Source organism: Canis lupus, chromosome 23 (genome assembly GCF_003254725.2).
Source record: "Canis lupus dingo isolate Sandy chromosome 23, ASM325472v2, whole genome shotgun sequence".
Taxonomy (NCBI): domain Eukaryota; kingdom Metazoa; phylum Chordata; class Mammalia; order Carnivora; family Canidae; genus Canis; species Canis lupus.
In genome coordinates, this window is record NC_064265.1 from 11,230,253 (window position 1) to 11,249,744 (window position 19,492).

Genomic DNA, 19,492 nt, shown 5'->3' on the forward strand with positions numbered 1-19,492 from the left:
ACACCAAGCATACAGGAGGAATACAGAGGGAAGCAAGATGAAATGAGTTACATAAAAATATAGAAAAGCAGCTTTTTTCACATTTTCCAGGCAAAATTCTTTCAAACTACAAATTTAATGTTTGTGTGTGCCCAGCTCTGATTTTAAACTGTACCAGAGGGATCCCTGGGTGGCGCAGCGGTTTAGCGCCTGCCTTTGGCCCAGGGTGCGATTCTGGAGACCCAGGATCGAATCCCACGTCGGGCTCCTGGTACATGGAGCCTGCTTCTCCCTCTGCCTGTGTCTCTGCCTCTCTCTCTCTCTGTGACTATCATAAATAAAAAAAAAAAAAAAAAAAAAAAAAAAAATTTAAACTGTACCAGAAAGTAATTACCTGAAAACATTTCATAAAGCAGACAGCCCAAAGACCAGAGATCACTGGTGATGGAGAAGTCTGTACCCCTCAAAACTTCTGGCGCTGTATATGTAAGAGATCCTAAAAGTATAAAGAACAACTCTGTTAGGCATTTGTATCAATCCCAAAAACAATCTACCTACGAGGGATCTGGTAAGGTGAAAAAAGAATGGAGGAAAATACACCCATAAATACATGCCTTCATCTGTACCCCACATTTTTTAATGTTTTTTAATTTTCAGGTTTCATTTACAAGGATACGTATGAATACAAACAGGTTTTGAAAATCCAATTGAGTTAGTGGTGTGGCACAATTAGGTATATTCTTTTTAATTTAACAATTTAAATAATCAAAAGAACCTTTGATTATAATATTCTCATTAGAATAGATTAAGTTATATAGCAGTAATACCCCAAATTCCCACCAGCTTACCAACAAAGGTTTATTTATTACTCCAACTACACTTCTACTGCATGTTAGCCCAGCGGCCCGGATCCTTAGAGTCACTCAAAGAGCCAGGCTGATCGAGGGCCCATCTCAATTCATGGTTCCTCCATCACCAGGACAGGGGGGTAAAAACGTAGTAAACTGTAAACTGGCTCTGAAAATTCCAACCTCAAAGTAACTCACATCACTTCTGCTCATATTTCCTTAGCTTTGGCCGGGAGAAGATGCAATCCAGAAGAACAGGAAATATTTAGTGAATAGCACTAAGATGTGCTACATATACTTTCTACAAAGTTTAACATTATATAGAAGTAGCACATTCTCGGGACCTCTGGGTGGCTCAGTGGTTGAGCATCTGCCTTCAGCCCAGGGTCCTGGGATCGAGTTCCGCATCAGGTTCCCTGCAGAGAGCCTGCGTCCCCCTCTGCCTAGGTCTCTGCCTTTCTCTCTCTCTCATGAATAAAATCTTTAAAAAAAAGAAAGAAAAAGTAGCAACACATTCTTGAGCTAGCAAGTTCTCTTATTTACTGTTTAAACTAAACCTTAGAGGGTCGCCTAATATCTAAGTCACACAGCTAAGCAGTTGCAGAGTACCCACCAAAATTCCACCTAAAAGCCTCCCATCTTCCAATGAGAATGTTCTTTTCATGGAGTAATCATCAATCATTTGGAAAATAAAATTCCACTGAGGTAAACTTTCCAGCAAATATCTTCAGGACCTATTACAGCCAGAGCGGCAGTCTCATGTGGTCTCAAGTTTTAAAGTTCTCCTATGTGACATTTTTGCTATACTATCATATTTCATACATGCTCATGCAGCAAACACTTATGGAGGACCTATTTGCCTTACTTTCCCAGATCCTCAGAAAGCAAACATAAATAAGACCTGCAAGATGCCCAGGCACCCTGCCCAGGCATATCACTGATAGGTGTTGAAAGTGAATGTCTTCCCCGATTATAACGCAAGTTCAGTTAGGCCAAGGATTTTTGCATTTTGTTCACATCGATATTTCCAGTATCTAGAACATGTCTAAATTTCTGTTGATTTCTGTACTTTATTTCTTTCTACATTAATTTAATAAATGTCCTAAGGAACAAATGAATATGATGTCCCTATGTTCACAAGTGCATCAGAAAAGACAACATAGAAAAATGATTACGTATGTTAGGTTTGACCATCCATTTACACATAGAATATCACAGAAGAGGGATGCCTGGGTGGCTCAGTCATTAAAGCATCCAACTTTTGATTTCAGCTCAGGTCACAACCTCAGCAACCTAAGATTGAGCCCCACACTGGGCATAGAGCCTGCTTAAGATTCTCTCTCCCTGAGCCCCTCCTGCCCACAGCCCCACTTGTATGCTCGCTCTCTCTAAAGAATATTACAGGGGTGTCTGCCTTTGGCTCAGGTCTTGATCCTGGGGTCCTGGGATCAAACCCCACATTGGGCTCCCTCAGCAAGGACTCTCCCTCTTCCTATGCCCCTCTCCCTTGCTTGTGCTTTTTCTCTCTCAAAATTAATAAATATTTTTTAAAAAATTACAAAAAAAGGTATCACTTCACAATCTCCCCTCAAGTACAGTGACTCTTAACACCCCAGGCCCCATCTCACTGGCAAAACCACCTTTCAAGAATGCACCCTAACAATCTCCCTTACTTTCAGAATATCAGCAACTCATCAATGTTGAAAAAATATCTACAGAGCCACTCATGAGTGCCAGGCACTGTTCTAAGTGCTGAGGATACAGAAGGAAGCAGGACAAAATGGCCATCCTTATGTTCTCATGAATAGTCAGAGACATAGAAAGCAAGGATAGAATACAGGCTTTATTAGAGATGCTCTGTACTTTACACAGTATTGGATCTATACAAAAACCTTTAGGCTATGGACAAAGCCATCTCCATATCCAGACTTCTACTCACTGTTATTTCCAATATATTATTTTGACTGACAAAAATATAAGGTCTATCATCTCCTAAACACATGACTTGAGCAGTGCAGGGTTCTGATCTATAAGCTCTCCACATACCTTTGACTCTACTTTTTACGGTTTTCTTCAGTACATTCTCCCCGCTATCACCTCCTCCTTCTTCTGCTGCCACCAAAGCAAAGAATTCCTCCAAATTTTCACCTTCTACTTTAGCCAAGCAAAAATTACTAAATTTCAATGTGCCGGGCCCTTCCAAGAGTATCTAAGAAGATTCAAAAATAAACATGTTCAGAAACCAGTTCCATTTGCACTTCCATCAGCACCTCTTCAAATCCCATTGAAGAACTCTAAGCACTGGTTTTCTTGCTTCATCCTACTCAAAAAATTAAATGCATACAAGTTTTTAAAAGCAGCTGAAAAAAAAAATAAACTAAAATAAAAAATAAAAGCAGCTGAAGAAAAATAAACCCAACATTTTAATAATAGAATCAAATATAAAACTGTCTTTTCTCAGAGGTATAAAATGAACACATCATAACCACAGATAAAAACCACATGCCTCTGGGAAAGATGAAGAACAACGTATATAGAACAATCAATCTTTCCTTGCCAATCCTCCGTGACAGCTCAAGGAGAAGTTGAAAATCCACCTGTCCAACGCATAATTTACTCACAGGTTCAAAACTAGGGTTTTGAAGTTAGAGATCTAGCCCTAGGTCCACCACTTATTGGCAGTCTGACCTGGAGAATTTACTTAACTTTTCTAAATCTCAGTCTCTTCACCTATAAAGTGAGAAAAATAATACTGAACTGTGCAGACTGTTATACGATTACCTGAGGTTATACATGCAAAGGGCTTTTGACAATGACCAGCTCAAGTCAGTTAACAGAATTTGTGACTGGAAGTTATTATTCGGTGATTGTTGAACCCCCTGCCAGTGTTCTGTTACTTTTATCTTTTCACAGTTATTATCTTTTCTGTTACTTTTGTATCAAGTGAATCTTTGGTTTTAAAAGCAACTTAAAGTTTTTTTTTTTAAATAAAAAAATAAAAGCAATTTAAGGTTTACCCTTAATCTCTAGTCACAAATACTGAGCATGTCTACAACCTACAACAGTGACTTTTAAAAATTTTTTGAAAAAAAAAATAAAATAAAAATAAAAAAATTTTTGAGCACCAGAATCCCCTGGATTCTGTTAAGATAAACTTCTAGTCCCTACCCCGAGTTTCTGATTCAATGGGTCTAGGTGAGGCCCAAGACTCTGCATTTCTAATGAGTCCCAAGCAGTGCTGATACTCCTGGTCTAGGGAACACACTTTGAGAACCACTGGCAGGGGCCAGCAATTTTTTTTTAAGTTAGTAAATATTTTAGACTTTGCAAGCCATAAGGTCTCTGTCCTGATGACTCAACTCTGCAGCCAATCGACAATACATAAAAAAGGTGTGTCTCAATAAAACTTCAGTTACAGAAACGGTCATGCTGCCCAACCCTGCCAACCCCTTTTCAAGAGAAAAGGTTATAGTACAATCATCATGAATTTCCTAAATTGTAAACATATAATGTTAGACTTCTTTAAAACAACTCCCTCACAGGAGTTGGCAGACATACAGTCGCTTGGGCAAATCCCAGCCAGTACCTGTTTTTATTTAAGCATAAGCGAAGAGTGGTTTTTACATTTCTAAATGGTTTTTCAAAAAATAAAAATAAAAATGTATCTTGACATGTGTAAATTATATGAAACTGATATGTTAGGGTCTATAAAGCTTTATTGAAACAAACCCATACTCCTGCATTTACATATTATCTACAGCTGCTTTCAGGGCTATAATGACAGTGAAATGGTTGTAGACTTGGCACAAGTATAGAGATATTTCAAACAAGAACTTCTCTTCATTATATAGTTTTTATGGGATTTTTTAGAAATAATCATATTCTCCTATGGAGGGCCTACAATAATAATGTTTAACAATATTCAACTTTTTATTTCATCATGCACACTTTAACAAAGTAGCAACTCAAACCAGTAATAAGTACAATCTCTAAAAATATGTACTTATAAATAATAGAAACCATTGATTGAAAACACCAGAAAGTGTCCTAGAAGCTCAACCTAAATATAGTATAGAATCCATCTTCATATCATAGACAAGGAAGCAAAGGCACAGAGAGAAAAAGGATAACTTGTCCAGGGTCACACAACTTCTAAATGTCAGTATCACCTGCAACTCTGAAACTAAGCAGGTTTCATGCCTCTACTACACTGAAACACATCTATTTATGGACCATTGATTTTATCAAAGAATAAGTTCTTTGACTCATAATGATAGTAATCAAACAATAAAGCCAAAAATGGCATTATCAAACTAAAACAATGGCTCATAATCATATAATTTAAGAGCTTAGTCTTATTTTATAGATCTACTAAGCTCCTCATTCACAATATATCTCAGCAGCAATAACACTTACTCAAAAACTCTGAAAGAAGGGGAGATTTCTCATTCTAAAGCTACTTCGGCAGATAGCTAAAATACAGCTATATATATATATATATATAATTTTTTTTAATATTAACTCGAGGGGTATCTGTGTGACTCAGTCAGTTGGGTGTCAACTCTTGGTTTTGGCAGGTGATGATCTCCAGGGGATAGGCTCAATGCTCAGCACAGAATCTGCTGGAAATTCTCTCTCCCTGTCCTTCTAACTCCTTCCCCTGATCGTGCTGGCTCACTCTCTCATTCTCATCCTCTCTCTTTCTCTCTCTCTCTCATAAATTAATTCTGTAAAAGAATAAAATTTTCAAGATGTTCTATATTTTATCTAAATTTTATCTAAAAAATAGAAACACCTGTGAGAACGCATTGTAACTTAAAATAGAAGCAGTTAAGAAATCAAACTTGTCATGAATTACCTTGCCAGGAGAAATGTCACAAAAAAGAATGCCAAGGTGATGAAGATGATGTAATCCAGTAATGATATCAACCCCAAATTCTCTCACAACATCTTCTGGGAGGTTTTCATCTTGAGCAATAACCATTTCCAAGGAACCACCTGTAAGTTGATTAAAATCACCCATTTTAATACACCAGCATAACACAGTGCCTCTGGGACCTTCCATGCTGGGGGATGCTGAGCTTTAAAAAATTATCAAATCCAGGGATCCCTGGGTGGCGCAGCGGTTTGGCGCCTGCCTTTGGCCCAGGGCGCGATCCTGGAGACCCGGGATCAAATCCCACATCAGGCTCCCGGTGCATGGAGCCTGCTTCTCCCTCTGCCTATGTCTCTACCTCTCTCTCTTTCTCTCCCTGTGACTATCATAAATAAATAAAAATTTAAAAAAATAAAAAAATTTAAAAAATTTTAAAAAAATTATCAAATCCATACACACAGACAGCCTGGCAGGGAAAATACACATGTGAATGATTCAAGCACTCTAAGAGGAATCTGTGTGCACACTCCAGAGCCAGCTCCCAGAGAAATACTGCTCAGGCTCAGAGACTAGTCAGTAAGCAAGCAGGTGGGATGAAAGGAGAATCCCTATGGTGCTAGGATTTCTAACTCCAGATTCCTCAAAAATTGAACAGCTGCTAAAATTAGTGGTAAATAATCCAAACTGCATTTGAACACATCATGCGAAGTATAGCTACATTTACTCTGTGCAAAGTTAGATCACATTCTACAAAGTACTGGATGGCAGAAAAGAGGTCTTTTCTTAAGAGAAAATCATAACTTAGTATACATTACTGAAGAAATGAAACAGCAAAAGCAGATATACTGTGAATTCTATTTCTATACTCTTCTGAAGTCTAAATAAAGTCCCAGTCACATGTCTACCATCTTAAGTGCCAGGAACAGTTTTGTTTTGTTTTTAAAGCATCTTGGGGCAGCCTGGTGGCTCAGCGGGTTTAGCGCTGCCTCCAGCCCAGGGCGTGATCCAGGAAACCCGGGATCGAGTCCCACATCGGGCTCCCTGCATGGAGCCTGCTTCTCCCTCTGCCTGTGTCTCTGCCTCTGTGTGTGTGTGTGTGTGTCTATGAATAAATAAAATGTTTAAAAAAAATTCTTTAAAAAAATAAAAAATAAAATAAAGCATCCTGGCTTTATAAAAAGCCAATAGGAGCAAAGTTCAGAGAAACACATATAACCCCAAACATAATGTTCCTTCCTCAGAGCACTCTTCTTTCTGAAGATTGTATGTCCCAGGCAGCTGTCCTAACTGGGGTTCAAATAAAACTCTTAAAAAAAAAAAAAAAAAAAAAAAAAACCTTGGGGCACCTGGATGGCTTAGTCGGTTAAGCACCCTACTCTTAATTTCAGCTCAGGTCACAATCTCAAGGTTGTGAGATAGAGCCCTGTGGCAGGCTCTGTGCTGGGAGTGGAGCCTACTTAAGATTCTCTCTCTGCCCCACCTCATCCCCCAGCATCCCCACCCTCACCCTCTCATTCCTAAAATAAATCAATAGATACTATTAGCTGTCATCTGAAAGTTCAATCAGAATACTATGGTAAAAGTAGGGGGTATTTTGAAGTTTATTTGGAGCAGTTTCCAATCCATTGAAACAAAACACAGGCATAAATTAGTAAGGCTATGACAATGGTCAGGGAGCAGAAATAACAGCTAAAGCAAAAAGTAACACAGGGAAAGTCCCCCGATCACCACAAAAGTGTGTATGACTGTGGAAGTAATTAAACCATAGTCCTTTCCTATTGATTCAGAAAAAAACAAAATGCAAATGAATTATTATTCCAAATAACTTCTTTCTTGATTCAGTTTTATAAATTATAAGTGCCAACATAATGGGTAAGACTTACAAAGTTAGAAATTACAATGAGTCTTAATATTTAACGACTCTTTATTATTACTCAATGTATAAATAGAAGCTAACAGTGGTACTTTTTCCCTGAAGACACAGAAATTAAAAGCCCAGAAAATACCAATATATTCAGTCATTCTCCTCCCTATATATAGTCCCAGAAAGTTGTAACAAGCAAGAGCTATAACAGGTTATCTCTAATTATTGTCAGATGGTCCTATTGTTGGTTCATCTTTGTACTTTTTCACATTGCTTACGTTTCTATAAACTGTTAAGTATTCTCTTTATAAAAACAAAAAGATGCTCACATTATAAACTAATTAGCTTACTAAGAGCTACTTGACCTAAAAATACTTGGTTTTTTTTTTTTTTTTTTTAACTAGGAAAACTTGTTGGAAAAGTTAATCACTAAAAAAAATTTCTAAATTTTTATGCAGGTGATTTAGTAATATTTTATACCAAAGTTAAGCCCAAATTTTACTTGTCTTCCTCTTACCAACTATCTTTGCTTTTTTATCCTAATAACCCTCAAACTACATTGCTACAAGTGAACATAGTCAATAGTATCAAATACTTATATTTGCAATACAAAAGGAAAATAACAACTTACAATATAGGCTTCTTCAAAACTACTTAAGGTGGATATATTTGTAGCACTTCTGGCACATACTCACCTGTGCAGAGTTCCACCACTAGCCAGAGATGATTGCTGGTTTCATACCATTCATGAAAAGTTACGATATTCTTGTGTTTAATTTCATGGGTGAGACGGACCTATAAAAACACAACATTCGCACACAAAAGAAATTTTTTTTTGAAAACTTATTTTTATTTATTTATGATAGACATAGAGAGAGAGAGAGGCAGAGACACAGGCAGAGGAGAGGGAGAAGCAGGCTCCATGCCAGGAGCCAGAAGTGGGACTTGATCCCGGGACTCCAGGATCGCGCCCTGGGCCAAAGGCAGGCGCGAAACCACTGAGCCACCCAGGGATCCCCAAAAGAAAGTTCTTAAAATGCCTACATCTATTAAGAAAAACCTAAATACACAATTGGGAAGTGGGTAAGAAAATAGTGGAATTTAGTGGAATTCTATACAGATATTAAAAGTGATGGTTATGAAGACTGGTGACATGGAAAATGCTAATTTAATGTACAATCCTTAAAAAAAAAAAAAACTTTGCACAATCCAGTTTTGTATATTTGTGTAAACATTGCAAAAGAAATGTTCATAGGAAAATGAACAAAAGGAATATATCAAAATAGCTGCTGTTATGATCAGAACTGCTAGTGATTTTTTTTCTACTTTTTCTATTTTCTACATTAAGTACACAGTACTTTTATAATCAGGAAGGAAATAATTTTCAAGGAAGAAAAAACCTGTACTAAGTAAAAATAACCTCAAGGTTCAATAATACAATAACTAAATTACATATCAACTGACAAAACATTAGCCCAACATTAAAACATTTCATTTTGTATCATAAAAAATGACAGTATAATGACGTTAAGTGAAAAAGGCAAGAAACAAAATTATGTAATACCGTGACTTAAATTTTTTTTTTTTTAAACTCAGCATGGGCAGCCCCTGGCGCAGCGGTGTAGCACCGCCTGCAACCTGGGTTGTGATCCTGGGGACCCAGGATTGAGTCCCACATCGGGCTCCCTGCATGGAGCCTGCTTCTCCCTCTGCCTGTGTCTCTGCCTCTATTTATTTATAAATAAATAAATATTTTTTTAAAAAAATAAATAAAATTCATAATAAAAAAGACTAGAACAAAGATAAACAGGGACTGCCTCAGGTCATCATGTCTCAGGTGATAAAACAATGCTTTTTTTTTTCCTTCTACCCATTTTTCTAGATGTTTAAGTTTTCTATGATGATGATGTATTACTTTTAAAATATTTAAAAGAATGCTCAAAGGATTCTATAATTTTCTTTTTTTTTAATTTTTTTTTTTTATTTATTTATGATAGTCACAGAGAGAGAGAGAGGCAGAGACACAGGCAGAGGGAGAAGCAGGCTCCATGCACCGGGAGCCCGACGTGGGACTCGATCCCGGGTCTCCAGGATCGCGCCCTGGGCCAAAGGCAGGCGCCAAACCGCTGCGCCACCCAGGGATCCCTATAATTTTCTTTTTAAAAATATCCTTAGTGAATCCTAATATCAATTCACTCGGGTTATTAAAAGAAGAATCGTTACAGTGAACACACTGATCTTAAAATGTACATTTCCATTAGATAAAAATACCTGTGCACAAAAAAAAAAAAAAAAAAGAAAGAAAAAGAAAAGAAAAACAAGAGTGAATTCAAAACCCAATAATAGGGCAGCCCCGGTGGCTCAGAGGTTTAGCGCCACCTTCAGCCAGGGGCGTGATCCTGGAGACCAGGGATCGAGTCCCACATCGGGCTCCCTGCCTGGAGCCTGCTTCTCCCTCTGCCTCTGTCTCTGTCTCTACCTCTTTCTTTCTCTCTGTCTCTCATCAATCAATAAATAAAATCTTAAAAAAAAAAAATGTTTACTTTAAAAAAAAACCAATAATAAAGATGCAAGAGCCTGTTTTAAAAAAAAAAAAAAAAAACTAAGTTGTCTTAGGGATTTTTTTTTTTTTTTTTGCTTTCTCCCTTCAAAATCCCATTAAATATGGAAACTAAAACCCCAAAAACATGTGCTTTACTAACAAACCTTCCAGACTCAATTGGTGACAATTACCCAATTGCTTTGGATCCTTGTTTCGGTTCTCTTACAGACACACACACACACACACACTCGACTATCCCTCACACTCAGCACAGGCTAATGGGCCCATTGCTCCATAATAATATAGAGTTCCCTATTTTAAAAATGGATATGTGGTACACGCTCAGAATGACTAGATGGGCTCATATTCTAATGCAAAGAAAGGGAAGTGAATCCACATAATTTAGAAGACAGGTTAGGAGAAAAACAAAAATCAGAGTGGCAAAGGGAATTTGAGGAGCATCTTGTAATAAACTCTTAATAAAGAGCCAGTAGAGAATGGAAGACACAGGGTGAGCATGTTTCAATGGATCCCCACTGATTCGGGGGGCGGGGGGGGAGGACCTAATGACAAAATAAAGGTATGGAAACTCCAACAGAAATCAGGCCACAGCCCAGCTTCCTGCACTCCCTATCACTCAAAGTGTATTTCCATGTGACCACTATGAACTTTAAAGTTAGATTTGTAAGCCCCCTTTACATTTCTGTGGACAGCATTGTTAGGTTTTGACTAAGAACTGCATCATCTCCAAACTCTTTCATACATCCTAGCTCTTGACCACCACTCCTGCACTTTCCAGCTCGTTCACTCTAGTACTTCAATTCTGGTTCAGTTCAAACATCCACACTCCACATATATACAAGCAACTGAAGCAGACAAGACATGCTGACTGATCCACCTTCAATTTAGGATCCCAAACTCAAATGGCCCCAGCCAGTCAGTCTGTCCTCCAAGTCACTATTCACACGTTTGCTTTCCTCTTGCCTAAAACACTGCCTTCCCCACACCCCCCACCACTTCCTAACTGAAGACTTAGCTTCTCATCCCAGAGAAAACTTCATTGGAAGAAAAATCCCTTGTGGTCCTAGCACCAAATCTGCATCTTGTCCCATATACCTCTCTTTCTGGAACTATCCACACTCTTTACAAAAGCCAACACTTCCCCATACCCATTAGAATAGCTACCTTCAAAACAAAAACAAAAACAGACTAACAAGTGTTGGCAAAGTTGTGGGGAAATAGAATCCCTCGTGGACTGCTGGTAGAGTGTTAAATGGTACAGCCTCGGGATCCCTGGGTGGCGCAGCGGTTTGGCGCCTGCCTTTGGCCCAGGGCGCGATCCTGGAGACCCAGGATCGAATCCCACATCAGGCTCCCGGTGCATGGAGCCTGCTTCTCCCTCTGCCTATGTCTCTGCCTCTCTCTCTCTGTGACTATCATAAATAAATAAAAATTAAAAAATAAATAAATAAATAAATAAATAAATGGTACAGCCTCTGTGGAAAACAGTACAGCAGTTCCTTAAAAAATTATAATAATAAACATAGAATTCCACTTTCTGGGTATATATCCGAAGGATTTAAAGCAAAAGACGTCCTGAAGATACATGTGTACACTCATATTCATAGCAGCATTTTATTCACATAGCCAAAAGGTAGAAGCAACCCAAGTGTCCTTAGGTAAATAGATAAGCAAAATGTGGCATATACATACAGTGGAATATTATACAGTCTTATGAAAGAAATTCTGACATGTGCTACAACATAGATGAATTCTGAGGACAGCATGCTAAGTGAAATAAGTCAGTCAAAAAAGACAAAAGAGGTACGATTCCAATTGCATAAGGTACTATTCACAGACAAAGCAGAATGGTGGCTGCCTAGGACTGGGGAAGGAGAAATGAGGAATTATTGTTTAATGTCTAAAGAGTTTCAGTTTTGTAAGATGACAAGAGTTCTGAACAATCTATCAGTCGCACTCCACGTATTTACCCAAGAGTTGAAAACTTAACATCCACACAAAATCTGTACAGATGTTTATAGCAGCTTTATTCACAACTGAAAACAAGATGCCCTTCAATAGGCCAATGAATAAACAAACTGGTACATCTATGCAATGCTGCTCATCAATAAAAAGAAATGAGTTATCAGCCACCAACAGACACAGATAAATACATACTGCTAAATTAATGACGTCAATCTGAAAAGGCTACATTCTATACAATTCCAACTATATTACATTCTAGAAAAGACCAAACTATGGACATAATTAAAAAACAAAAAAAAGGGATCCCTGGGTGGCGCAGCGGTTTGGCGCCTGCCTTTGGCCCAGGGCGCGATCCTGGAGACCCGGGATCGAATCCCACGTCGGGCTCCCGGTGCATGGAGCCTGCTTCTCCTTCTGCCTATGTCTCTGCCTCTCTCTCTCTCTCTCTCTCTCTCTCTCTCTCTCTGTGTGACTATCATAAATAAATAAAAATTAAAAAAAAAAAAAAAAGTCAGCTGATGCCCAGGGTTGAGAGGAAGGGGGAGGGATGAATAGGTGGAGCACAAAGGATTTTTAGAGCAGGGAAACTCTTCTGTGTGATACTGTATCTACTAGGATAGATACAGGTCATTACTCATTTGTCCACAACTATGGAAAGTCCAACACCAAGGATACATCCTAATATGAAGTATGGCTTTTGGATGATTAGGATAGATCAATGTGGGATCATCAATTATAATGTATGTGCCACTCTGATAGGGATGCTGACAATGGGGAATACTATGCATGCATGGGGCCAGAGAATAAATGGGAAATTGCTACACTTTGATTTTGTTGTGAATCTGAAACTGCTCTTAAAAAATTAACTTTTTAGGGGCACCTAGATGGCTCAGTTGATTAAGTGTCCAACTCTTGATCTCAGCTGAGATCTTCATCTCAGAGTCATGAGTTCAGATTGGGCTTCATGTTGGGCACAGAGCCTACTTTAAAAAAACACATTAACTTTAAAAAAATCAATTCTAGAGATGGTGATGGTCGTACAGCAATAATGAATGGGCTTAATATCACCAACTATACACTTAAAAATGGTTAAGATGGTAAACTTTTTGATACATGTATTTTACCACAATGTGGGGGGCGGGGGAGCTAAGTTTGGTCCAGGAGCCTAGGCTATAAATTTCAAACCCAAGTCAGCAGTCTCACTCAACATTCTTCCTTTGGCCAGCTAGCTTTATAAATGACATACTAAATTTATTTTTTTTGACATACTAAATTTAAAAGCAAATGACCTAATATAGACTATATTTTCCTTGACCATTCTCAAAAAAACACTAAGTTGCTACTTAGGTATGTTTATTAGGCATTATTCAGAATTGCAGGCACTAAACAAACAGAAGGCCACCCATTCCAGGTTGAAAATACGGCATTTGCTATAGTGAGTTCAGCGGCTTGTTTATATGCTGCTACCTCTCCCTGATCATAGCTCTGTGTTTTCCCAGAGAAAAGGAAATATAATTGACTTACCCAATTGGTTATTTCAGGCCTTTTGCACTTATCAGTACAAAGAATAGCTACAAAATTGATTGTTCCCTTCCAACGCCCTTTATAAACAACAGTGTTGCTTCCTCTGCCAATCTCCTCATACAGAATGAAGTTTTCCATCTCTGGGTCGAATTCTCACATTGGATTAAAGGGCAGCCTAATGGCATTTCTAGCTCCTAAAAGGTAAACAAAAATAACACTTATAAATATAAGCTAGTTACATAATTAGCCTAGGATATTTAATATGTAAACCTAGTAATTCTATAAACTCAGAAAATTCACCTACAAGTGAAAGATGAATTTTCACCCTTTTGCAGGGTGAAAAAAAAAAAAAAAAAAAAAAAAGCTAAGGGGAAAATAAAACAATTGACAAACCAATACTCAACTTCCTTCAACAAAATCTCAACAAAAATGATGAAAATGACAGCTATTTCCAACACATATAACAAAATGAGGGATGAATGAGATGTGCGCTAACATAGTTTGTACTTTTCTAACATTCTTCTTACAAAAGGCACATTGTGTCAACATTTGTATAGAATGTAGCAATATATGACCCACCTAAATCTCAAATTATGAGAAGCAAATGAGACAATGTAAATTAAAATAGGTTATAAACAAATTTGGAATAATAATATTCCCATCTAATCCACAAAGATTCTAAGAGTCAATCCAAATATTATTTGAAGTCAGCTGTCTAAGTAAATAAAAATTAAAAAAAAAAAAAAAAAAAAGGGATCCCTGGGTGGCGCAGCGGTTTAGTGCCTGCCTTTGGCCCAGGGCGCGATCCTGGAGATCTGGGATCGAATCCCACATCGGGCTCCCGGTGCATGGAGCCTACTTCTCCCTCTGTGTCTCTGCCTCTCTCTCTCTCTCACTGTGTGCCTGTCATAAGTAAATGAAGTCAGCTGTCACCAAACTACTGGGTTCTGGGCCAAATCCAGCCTGCTGCCTGCTTCTGTAAAGTTTAACTGGAACATAGCCACACCCATTTATTTACATATTGTCTAAGGCTCCTTTTAGGCTACAGCTGCAGAGTTATGACAGAGTAATGGCCTGCACACATTCTAAAATACCTGCACATATTCTAAAATACCTCCTACCTGTCCCTTTACAGAAAAAGTCTGCCAACTCCTGTTTTAAATTTTAAAAAATACTTTTAACCACTTTATCATCCAGGATATAAGCAGTTAAGAGAGTTCATTTTCTTAGCCAACAGAATGTCCTAATTGCAATGTCCTAATTAGGAATTGATGTTACTCTTTTATCAATTAGATTTTATTTAGATTTTTTTTTATTGAGAATTTAAGTACATTAGTGGATTCAGTATTTTAAACAATACATTTACAATATAATCAAAGTATTTATTTGATTGGCAAAATATATTTTAAATTGGTATCTCTTTGGAAGGATTTCACATGCTATAGAAAATTTTCTAAAAATTATCCAGTAAGTTGTAAAATATACTCTTTCAAAGCAGCTGTTTTGGGCAGCCCTGGTGGTGCAATGGTTTAGCGCCGCCTGCAGCCTGGGGTGTGATCCTGGAGACCCAGGATCGAGTCCCATATCGGGCTTCCTGCGTGGAGTCTGCTTCTCCCTCTGCCTGTGTCTCTGCCTCTCTGCCCCCACCCCCTCTCTCTCTCTCTCTCTTGCTCTCGCTCTCTCTCAATAAATATATCAATCTTTAAAAAAAATAAAAATAAAAGCAGCTGTTTCTACATGGTATTCAATAAGTTAGAACCTAAAGAAAAATCCTTTGAAATAGAATGTAAAAGAGAAGTTAATTAGTATGGCATTTCTTTGGGGGCAGATGAAAATGTTCAGGAATTATTACTGATGGTTGTTCAACTTTGTGAATACACTAAAAAAAAAAAGAAAATCACTGAACTGGGGCACCTAGGTGGCTCAGTTGGTTAAGCATCTGCCTTCAGCTCAGGTCATGATTTCAGGGTCCTGAGATGGACCCTTTGTGTGCTCTCTGCTCAGCCGAGAGTCTGCTTTTCCCTCTCCCTCTGACCCTTTCTCTTTCAAATAAATAAAATCTTTTTTTAAAAAATCACAGTTGTACATTTTAAAGGGGTGAACTGTATAGTTCAATTTTTGTTGATATAATTCACATGTACATTAAGTTTAAAGCATATGTTGTGATTTGATACATTTATATATAAGAATATGATTACTATCATAGCATTAGCTAATGCCTCTATGTCACATAATTATCATTTTTGTGATAAGAATATGTAAGATCTAATCGTGTAATAACTTTGAAGTACATAATACATTATTTTTTAGCATAATCACTATGATTACATCAGATCCCCAAAACGTATTTTATGTCATAGGCTATTACAAAAACAGCCTGAAAGCCAAGTTTGGCCAATAGGCAGCAGTTTGTCCTATTCTAGTACAGGGAACCAGTGATGTAAGAATCTAGGAATAACTAATTCTATAATTCCATCTTCCAAAGAAATTAAAACTTACTACAAAATGGGAAAAATTCTACTATAAAAATGTATAGGCTAGTAATTACACTTAATTATTTGGATTACAAACCTAGTCTATCGGGGATCCCTGGGTGGCGCAGCGGTTTGGCGCCTGCCTTTGGCCCAGGGCGCGATCCTGGAGACCCGGGATCGAGTCCCACGTTGGGCTCCCGGTGCATGGAGCCTGCTTCTCCCTCTGCCTGTGTCTGTGTCTCTGCCTCTCTCTCTCCCTCTCTCTCTCTCTCTCTGTGACTATCATAAATAAATAAAAATTAAAAAATTAAAAAAACAAACCTAGTCTATCAAATCAGAAGAACTTATATCATTGACAGTGAAATTCTTTGAATTCTAAGTAGAAAAGATGCAGGAGAAATCTGAATTTAAATCAGTGAAAACCTAGAAGTGTCACAGATAGTATCTATTTACTTTAATGAACACTTTTACTAAGTTCCCTCTATGTTCCTTTCCTCCTAAAACCCATTCATTAAAAAATAGTGACCCATGACCACCAAAATGCAGCCCAGACAGCAGTAATTTTGGGGCAACAGGTCAACATTACATTACATAGTATGTAATATAGCCAAAGTAAGATTAAATTGACAATATATTAAGATGGAAAAGCAATCTAGCTAGAAAAAAAAAATAACCAAAAACCTTTAATTAACAATTGCGAACAATTAATGTTCGCTAATTGACTACATTAGGTTATGCCATGATAAGGTGTTGAAGTTTTTATATAAGATAAATAATTGGTTCCTTGAAAATAAAGTTTTAAGCCATAAGGGAAAAAAGTTAAATCTTCAAATTTTGAATTTGATTCATGCCAAATTCTTTCCCTCAATCTTTTACTGAGTAGTGGCATCTGAGCAGACCCTACAGCCTGAAATTAACAAAAGGCATCAATTACAAAGTCTGCTTTAGATAAGGGTAGCTTACTCTAGAAGCACTTCCCCTCTACCCGGCTCAGTTTCCTTAGAGTAAAATAAGAACTGGATCAGATGATCTTCTAAGTTATCTTTCAAGTTTGAAACTCCAGGACTTTAAGATTCTTTTTGGCTCACTCCAAGGCCATTCTCACCTTACACTTATTAACATGCATTTTTTAATGCATAACCTCTTCAATTGAGAAATAAAACACAAATACAGGGAAAACCCACAAAATAAATGTATAGGTTAATGAATTATTTTAAGAGGGACACCCTTGTGATCACCACCCAGATGAAGAATATCACTTTGCCTCCACTACAGAAGTCCCTTCCTGAGCCTATGGTCATCACAACTCCTCCTCCTTTCCAAAAGCAATCACTCTCCGGACTTTCACAGTTATCACTTCCTAGCGTTCCTTTATCGTTTTCTCATTGGGTGTGCGTTTCCAGGCACCACAGTTTAGTCTTTCACATCTTCTAAAGGCGTGGTGCGTCTTTTAAGACTCTTTCAATCTACAAGTTCACCGAGGTATTATCAAAGAAGCCAGAACGAATCATATATATGAGCAAATGAGGCATCTAATATTCAGGAGTCGGGCCTACATTCAACAAACTCTGAAACTGACCAGGTGTTAGAGATACGCGGATAAAGACCAGAACCTTCCCTCCACTTCACTCTGCCTTCAGATCATTAACTCAACTAGCAGCAGCTGCCCCGGCCCAGATCTATTTAATCAGAAACTCTGGAAGCAGAGCCCAGTAATCTATGGTTTAACTAACCCTCCAGTTAAGGGTAGTGCACGCCAACTTCGCTAACCACAGGCCAAAACAACCTTTTTCGAGGGCATAAAAGGTGGCAGGCACCGTGCCAAGCATTCAACAGGTGCTCCTCCTTAACAACTGAATTAACTACAGGCTTTCAGCTTAGTCTGACCTCGAAAGTCCAGGCGCTGAATCGCGGCTCCCCTACTCCAAGAGGCTCAAGACCAGCGAGCTGGCGGCTTTCACTGCCTCCCTACCTCCAGCGACATCTGTCTACACAGCCGGCTTAGAACTCGGGAAGCGTCGCCAAGGTTTTATGGGGGAAACTCCGAGTCTGGGGCGTCCATAGAACGCGCCTCCCGACCCCCCTACACCTAAGTCCTCGAAGAGCTGTCCCGTATGCCCCAAACCAAAGCCTCGAGATAATAAAGTTTTTAGTAACACGGTAACAAAGCAGAGCCGGAAGAAACAAGACGCGAGAGGCACAGGGCTCACGGAGGGAGGGCAGGTGGATGGCGCCCCTTCAGGCCTATAGTGTCCCCCGCACGGAAAGACACGAACCCAAATTCGTGGACCCCAAAACTGCCAGTGCCACTCACCTGAACGCACAGCGGGAAGAAGCCGCCCACCCAGGGTACCGCTCCCGCCAAGGCGCGCGCCTGGGCTCTAGTCCTTCGGGATAGGTCCACTGGCCAAAGCTAGGGGTGAAGCAACGGAGTAGAGTGGAATGCGCAGGCGCAGTTTCAGGTGGTGCGGTCCAGCACCCCTCTGCGTTTGGACTTGCCCATCCCGTCTCCATGGCAGCACGCAGAACGCCGGAAGCAGCGCGCGGCGCTGACTGGCTGAGCAGTTTGGGCTGCTATTGGCTGGGGCCCGGAAGTGTGGGGGCGGGCGGAGAGGGGACCAGCGGGGGCGGTAGGTGCGCAGCTGGAGGCACTGAAACCGTGGGCCCTTGTCCTTTCTCCCCGTCCCATACTGTCCCCAGTTTCCTTCCTTCCGTTTTCTGAAGCTAGCCGAGCTCAAGGACGTGGCGACGGAGTCTGGGTAACTAATGGCTCAGAAAGAAGCGGGTTTCTCGAGTTCCTCACCCTTTAGAAAAGAGGACTATAGATCACCGTGCTTCTTGCACGTAAGAAAACAGACCAGATCCTCCATCTCGAGGTGATTGCTTATGGCTTTTAAGACTCCCAAGTCCTCAATTTCCAACCATCAGACACATTAACAGCAGCTCCTCTCTTCCTTCCATCAAGTTAGCTCAGTGGTTCTCAAACTTGAAGCATCAGAATTGCGTGGAACGCTTGTGGAAACGCACTTCTGAGCCCCACCTAGAGAACTTCTGGTTCTGTGGCTCTGGATGAGGCCCAAAATTGCGCAAGTCTATCAAGCCATCAGGTGATGTAGATGTTATCAGGGACCGTGCTTTGCGAACCTGTATGCAGAGGACCTGTGCATCGCTTTGATCTCAAGTGAATCACAATTTTTTTTTTTTTTTTTTTTTTTGGTTCTAACCTTTCTTACAATCTCAGGAACCTGTCTCAGTGGCTTCCGCTTTCAGGATAAAACCTGGAAGTACTTTCCAAATGACATAAGTAAAAGGCCAAAAGCAGTGGAGAATGAAGAATGCCTTCTAATCGGTGGCTTTTTCTGCCCAAAATGATGGCTGCAGCTGGTGTTCTGATCTTTG

The 19,492-nt window shown here is 39.2% G+C and overlaps 1 protein-coding gene across 6 annotated transcripts in view; it reads right to left on the reverse strand.

Annotated features, from left to right (window-relative positions):
- ULK4 (unc-51 like kinase 4) overlaps positions 1 to 18,510 on the reverse strand; it is a 593,349-nt gene extending 574,839 nt beyond the window's left edge. For 2 of the 6 annotated variants that reach the window (XM_049099949.1, XM_049099947.1), the window contains exons 1-6: positions 16,191 to 16,333; positions 13,620 to 13,813; positions 8,263 to 8,362; positions 5,686 to 5,825; positions 2,874 to 3,036; positions 374 to 475 (exon numbers count right to left, since the gene is read on the reverse strand). In XM_049099949.1, coding sequence (XP_048955906.1) covers positions 374 to 475; positions 2,874 to 3,036; positions 5,686 to 5,825; positions 8,263 to 8,362; positions 13,620 to 13,757 — 643 coding nt within the window. In that variant the 5' untranslated portion in view covers positions 13,758 to 13,813; positions 16,191 to 16,333. Of the gene's footprint in view, positions 1 to 373; positions 476 to 2,873; positions 3,037 to 5,685; positions 5,826 to 8,262; positions 8,363 to 13,619; positions 13,814 to 16,190; positions 16,335 to 18,407 lie in introns of those variants that run through there. The other 4 variants (XM_049099951.1, XM_049099950.1, XM_049099948.1 and 1 more) reach the window with 3 other exon arrangements.
- Positions 18,511 to 19,492: the final 982 nt, after the last annotated feature.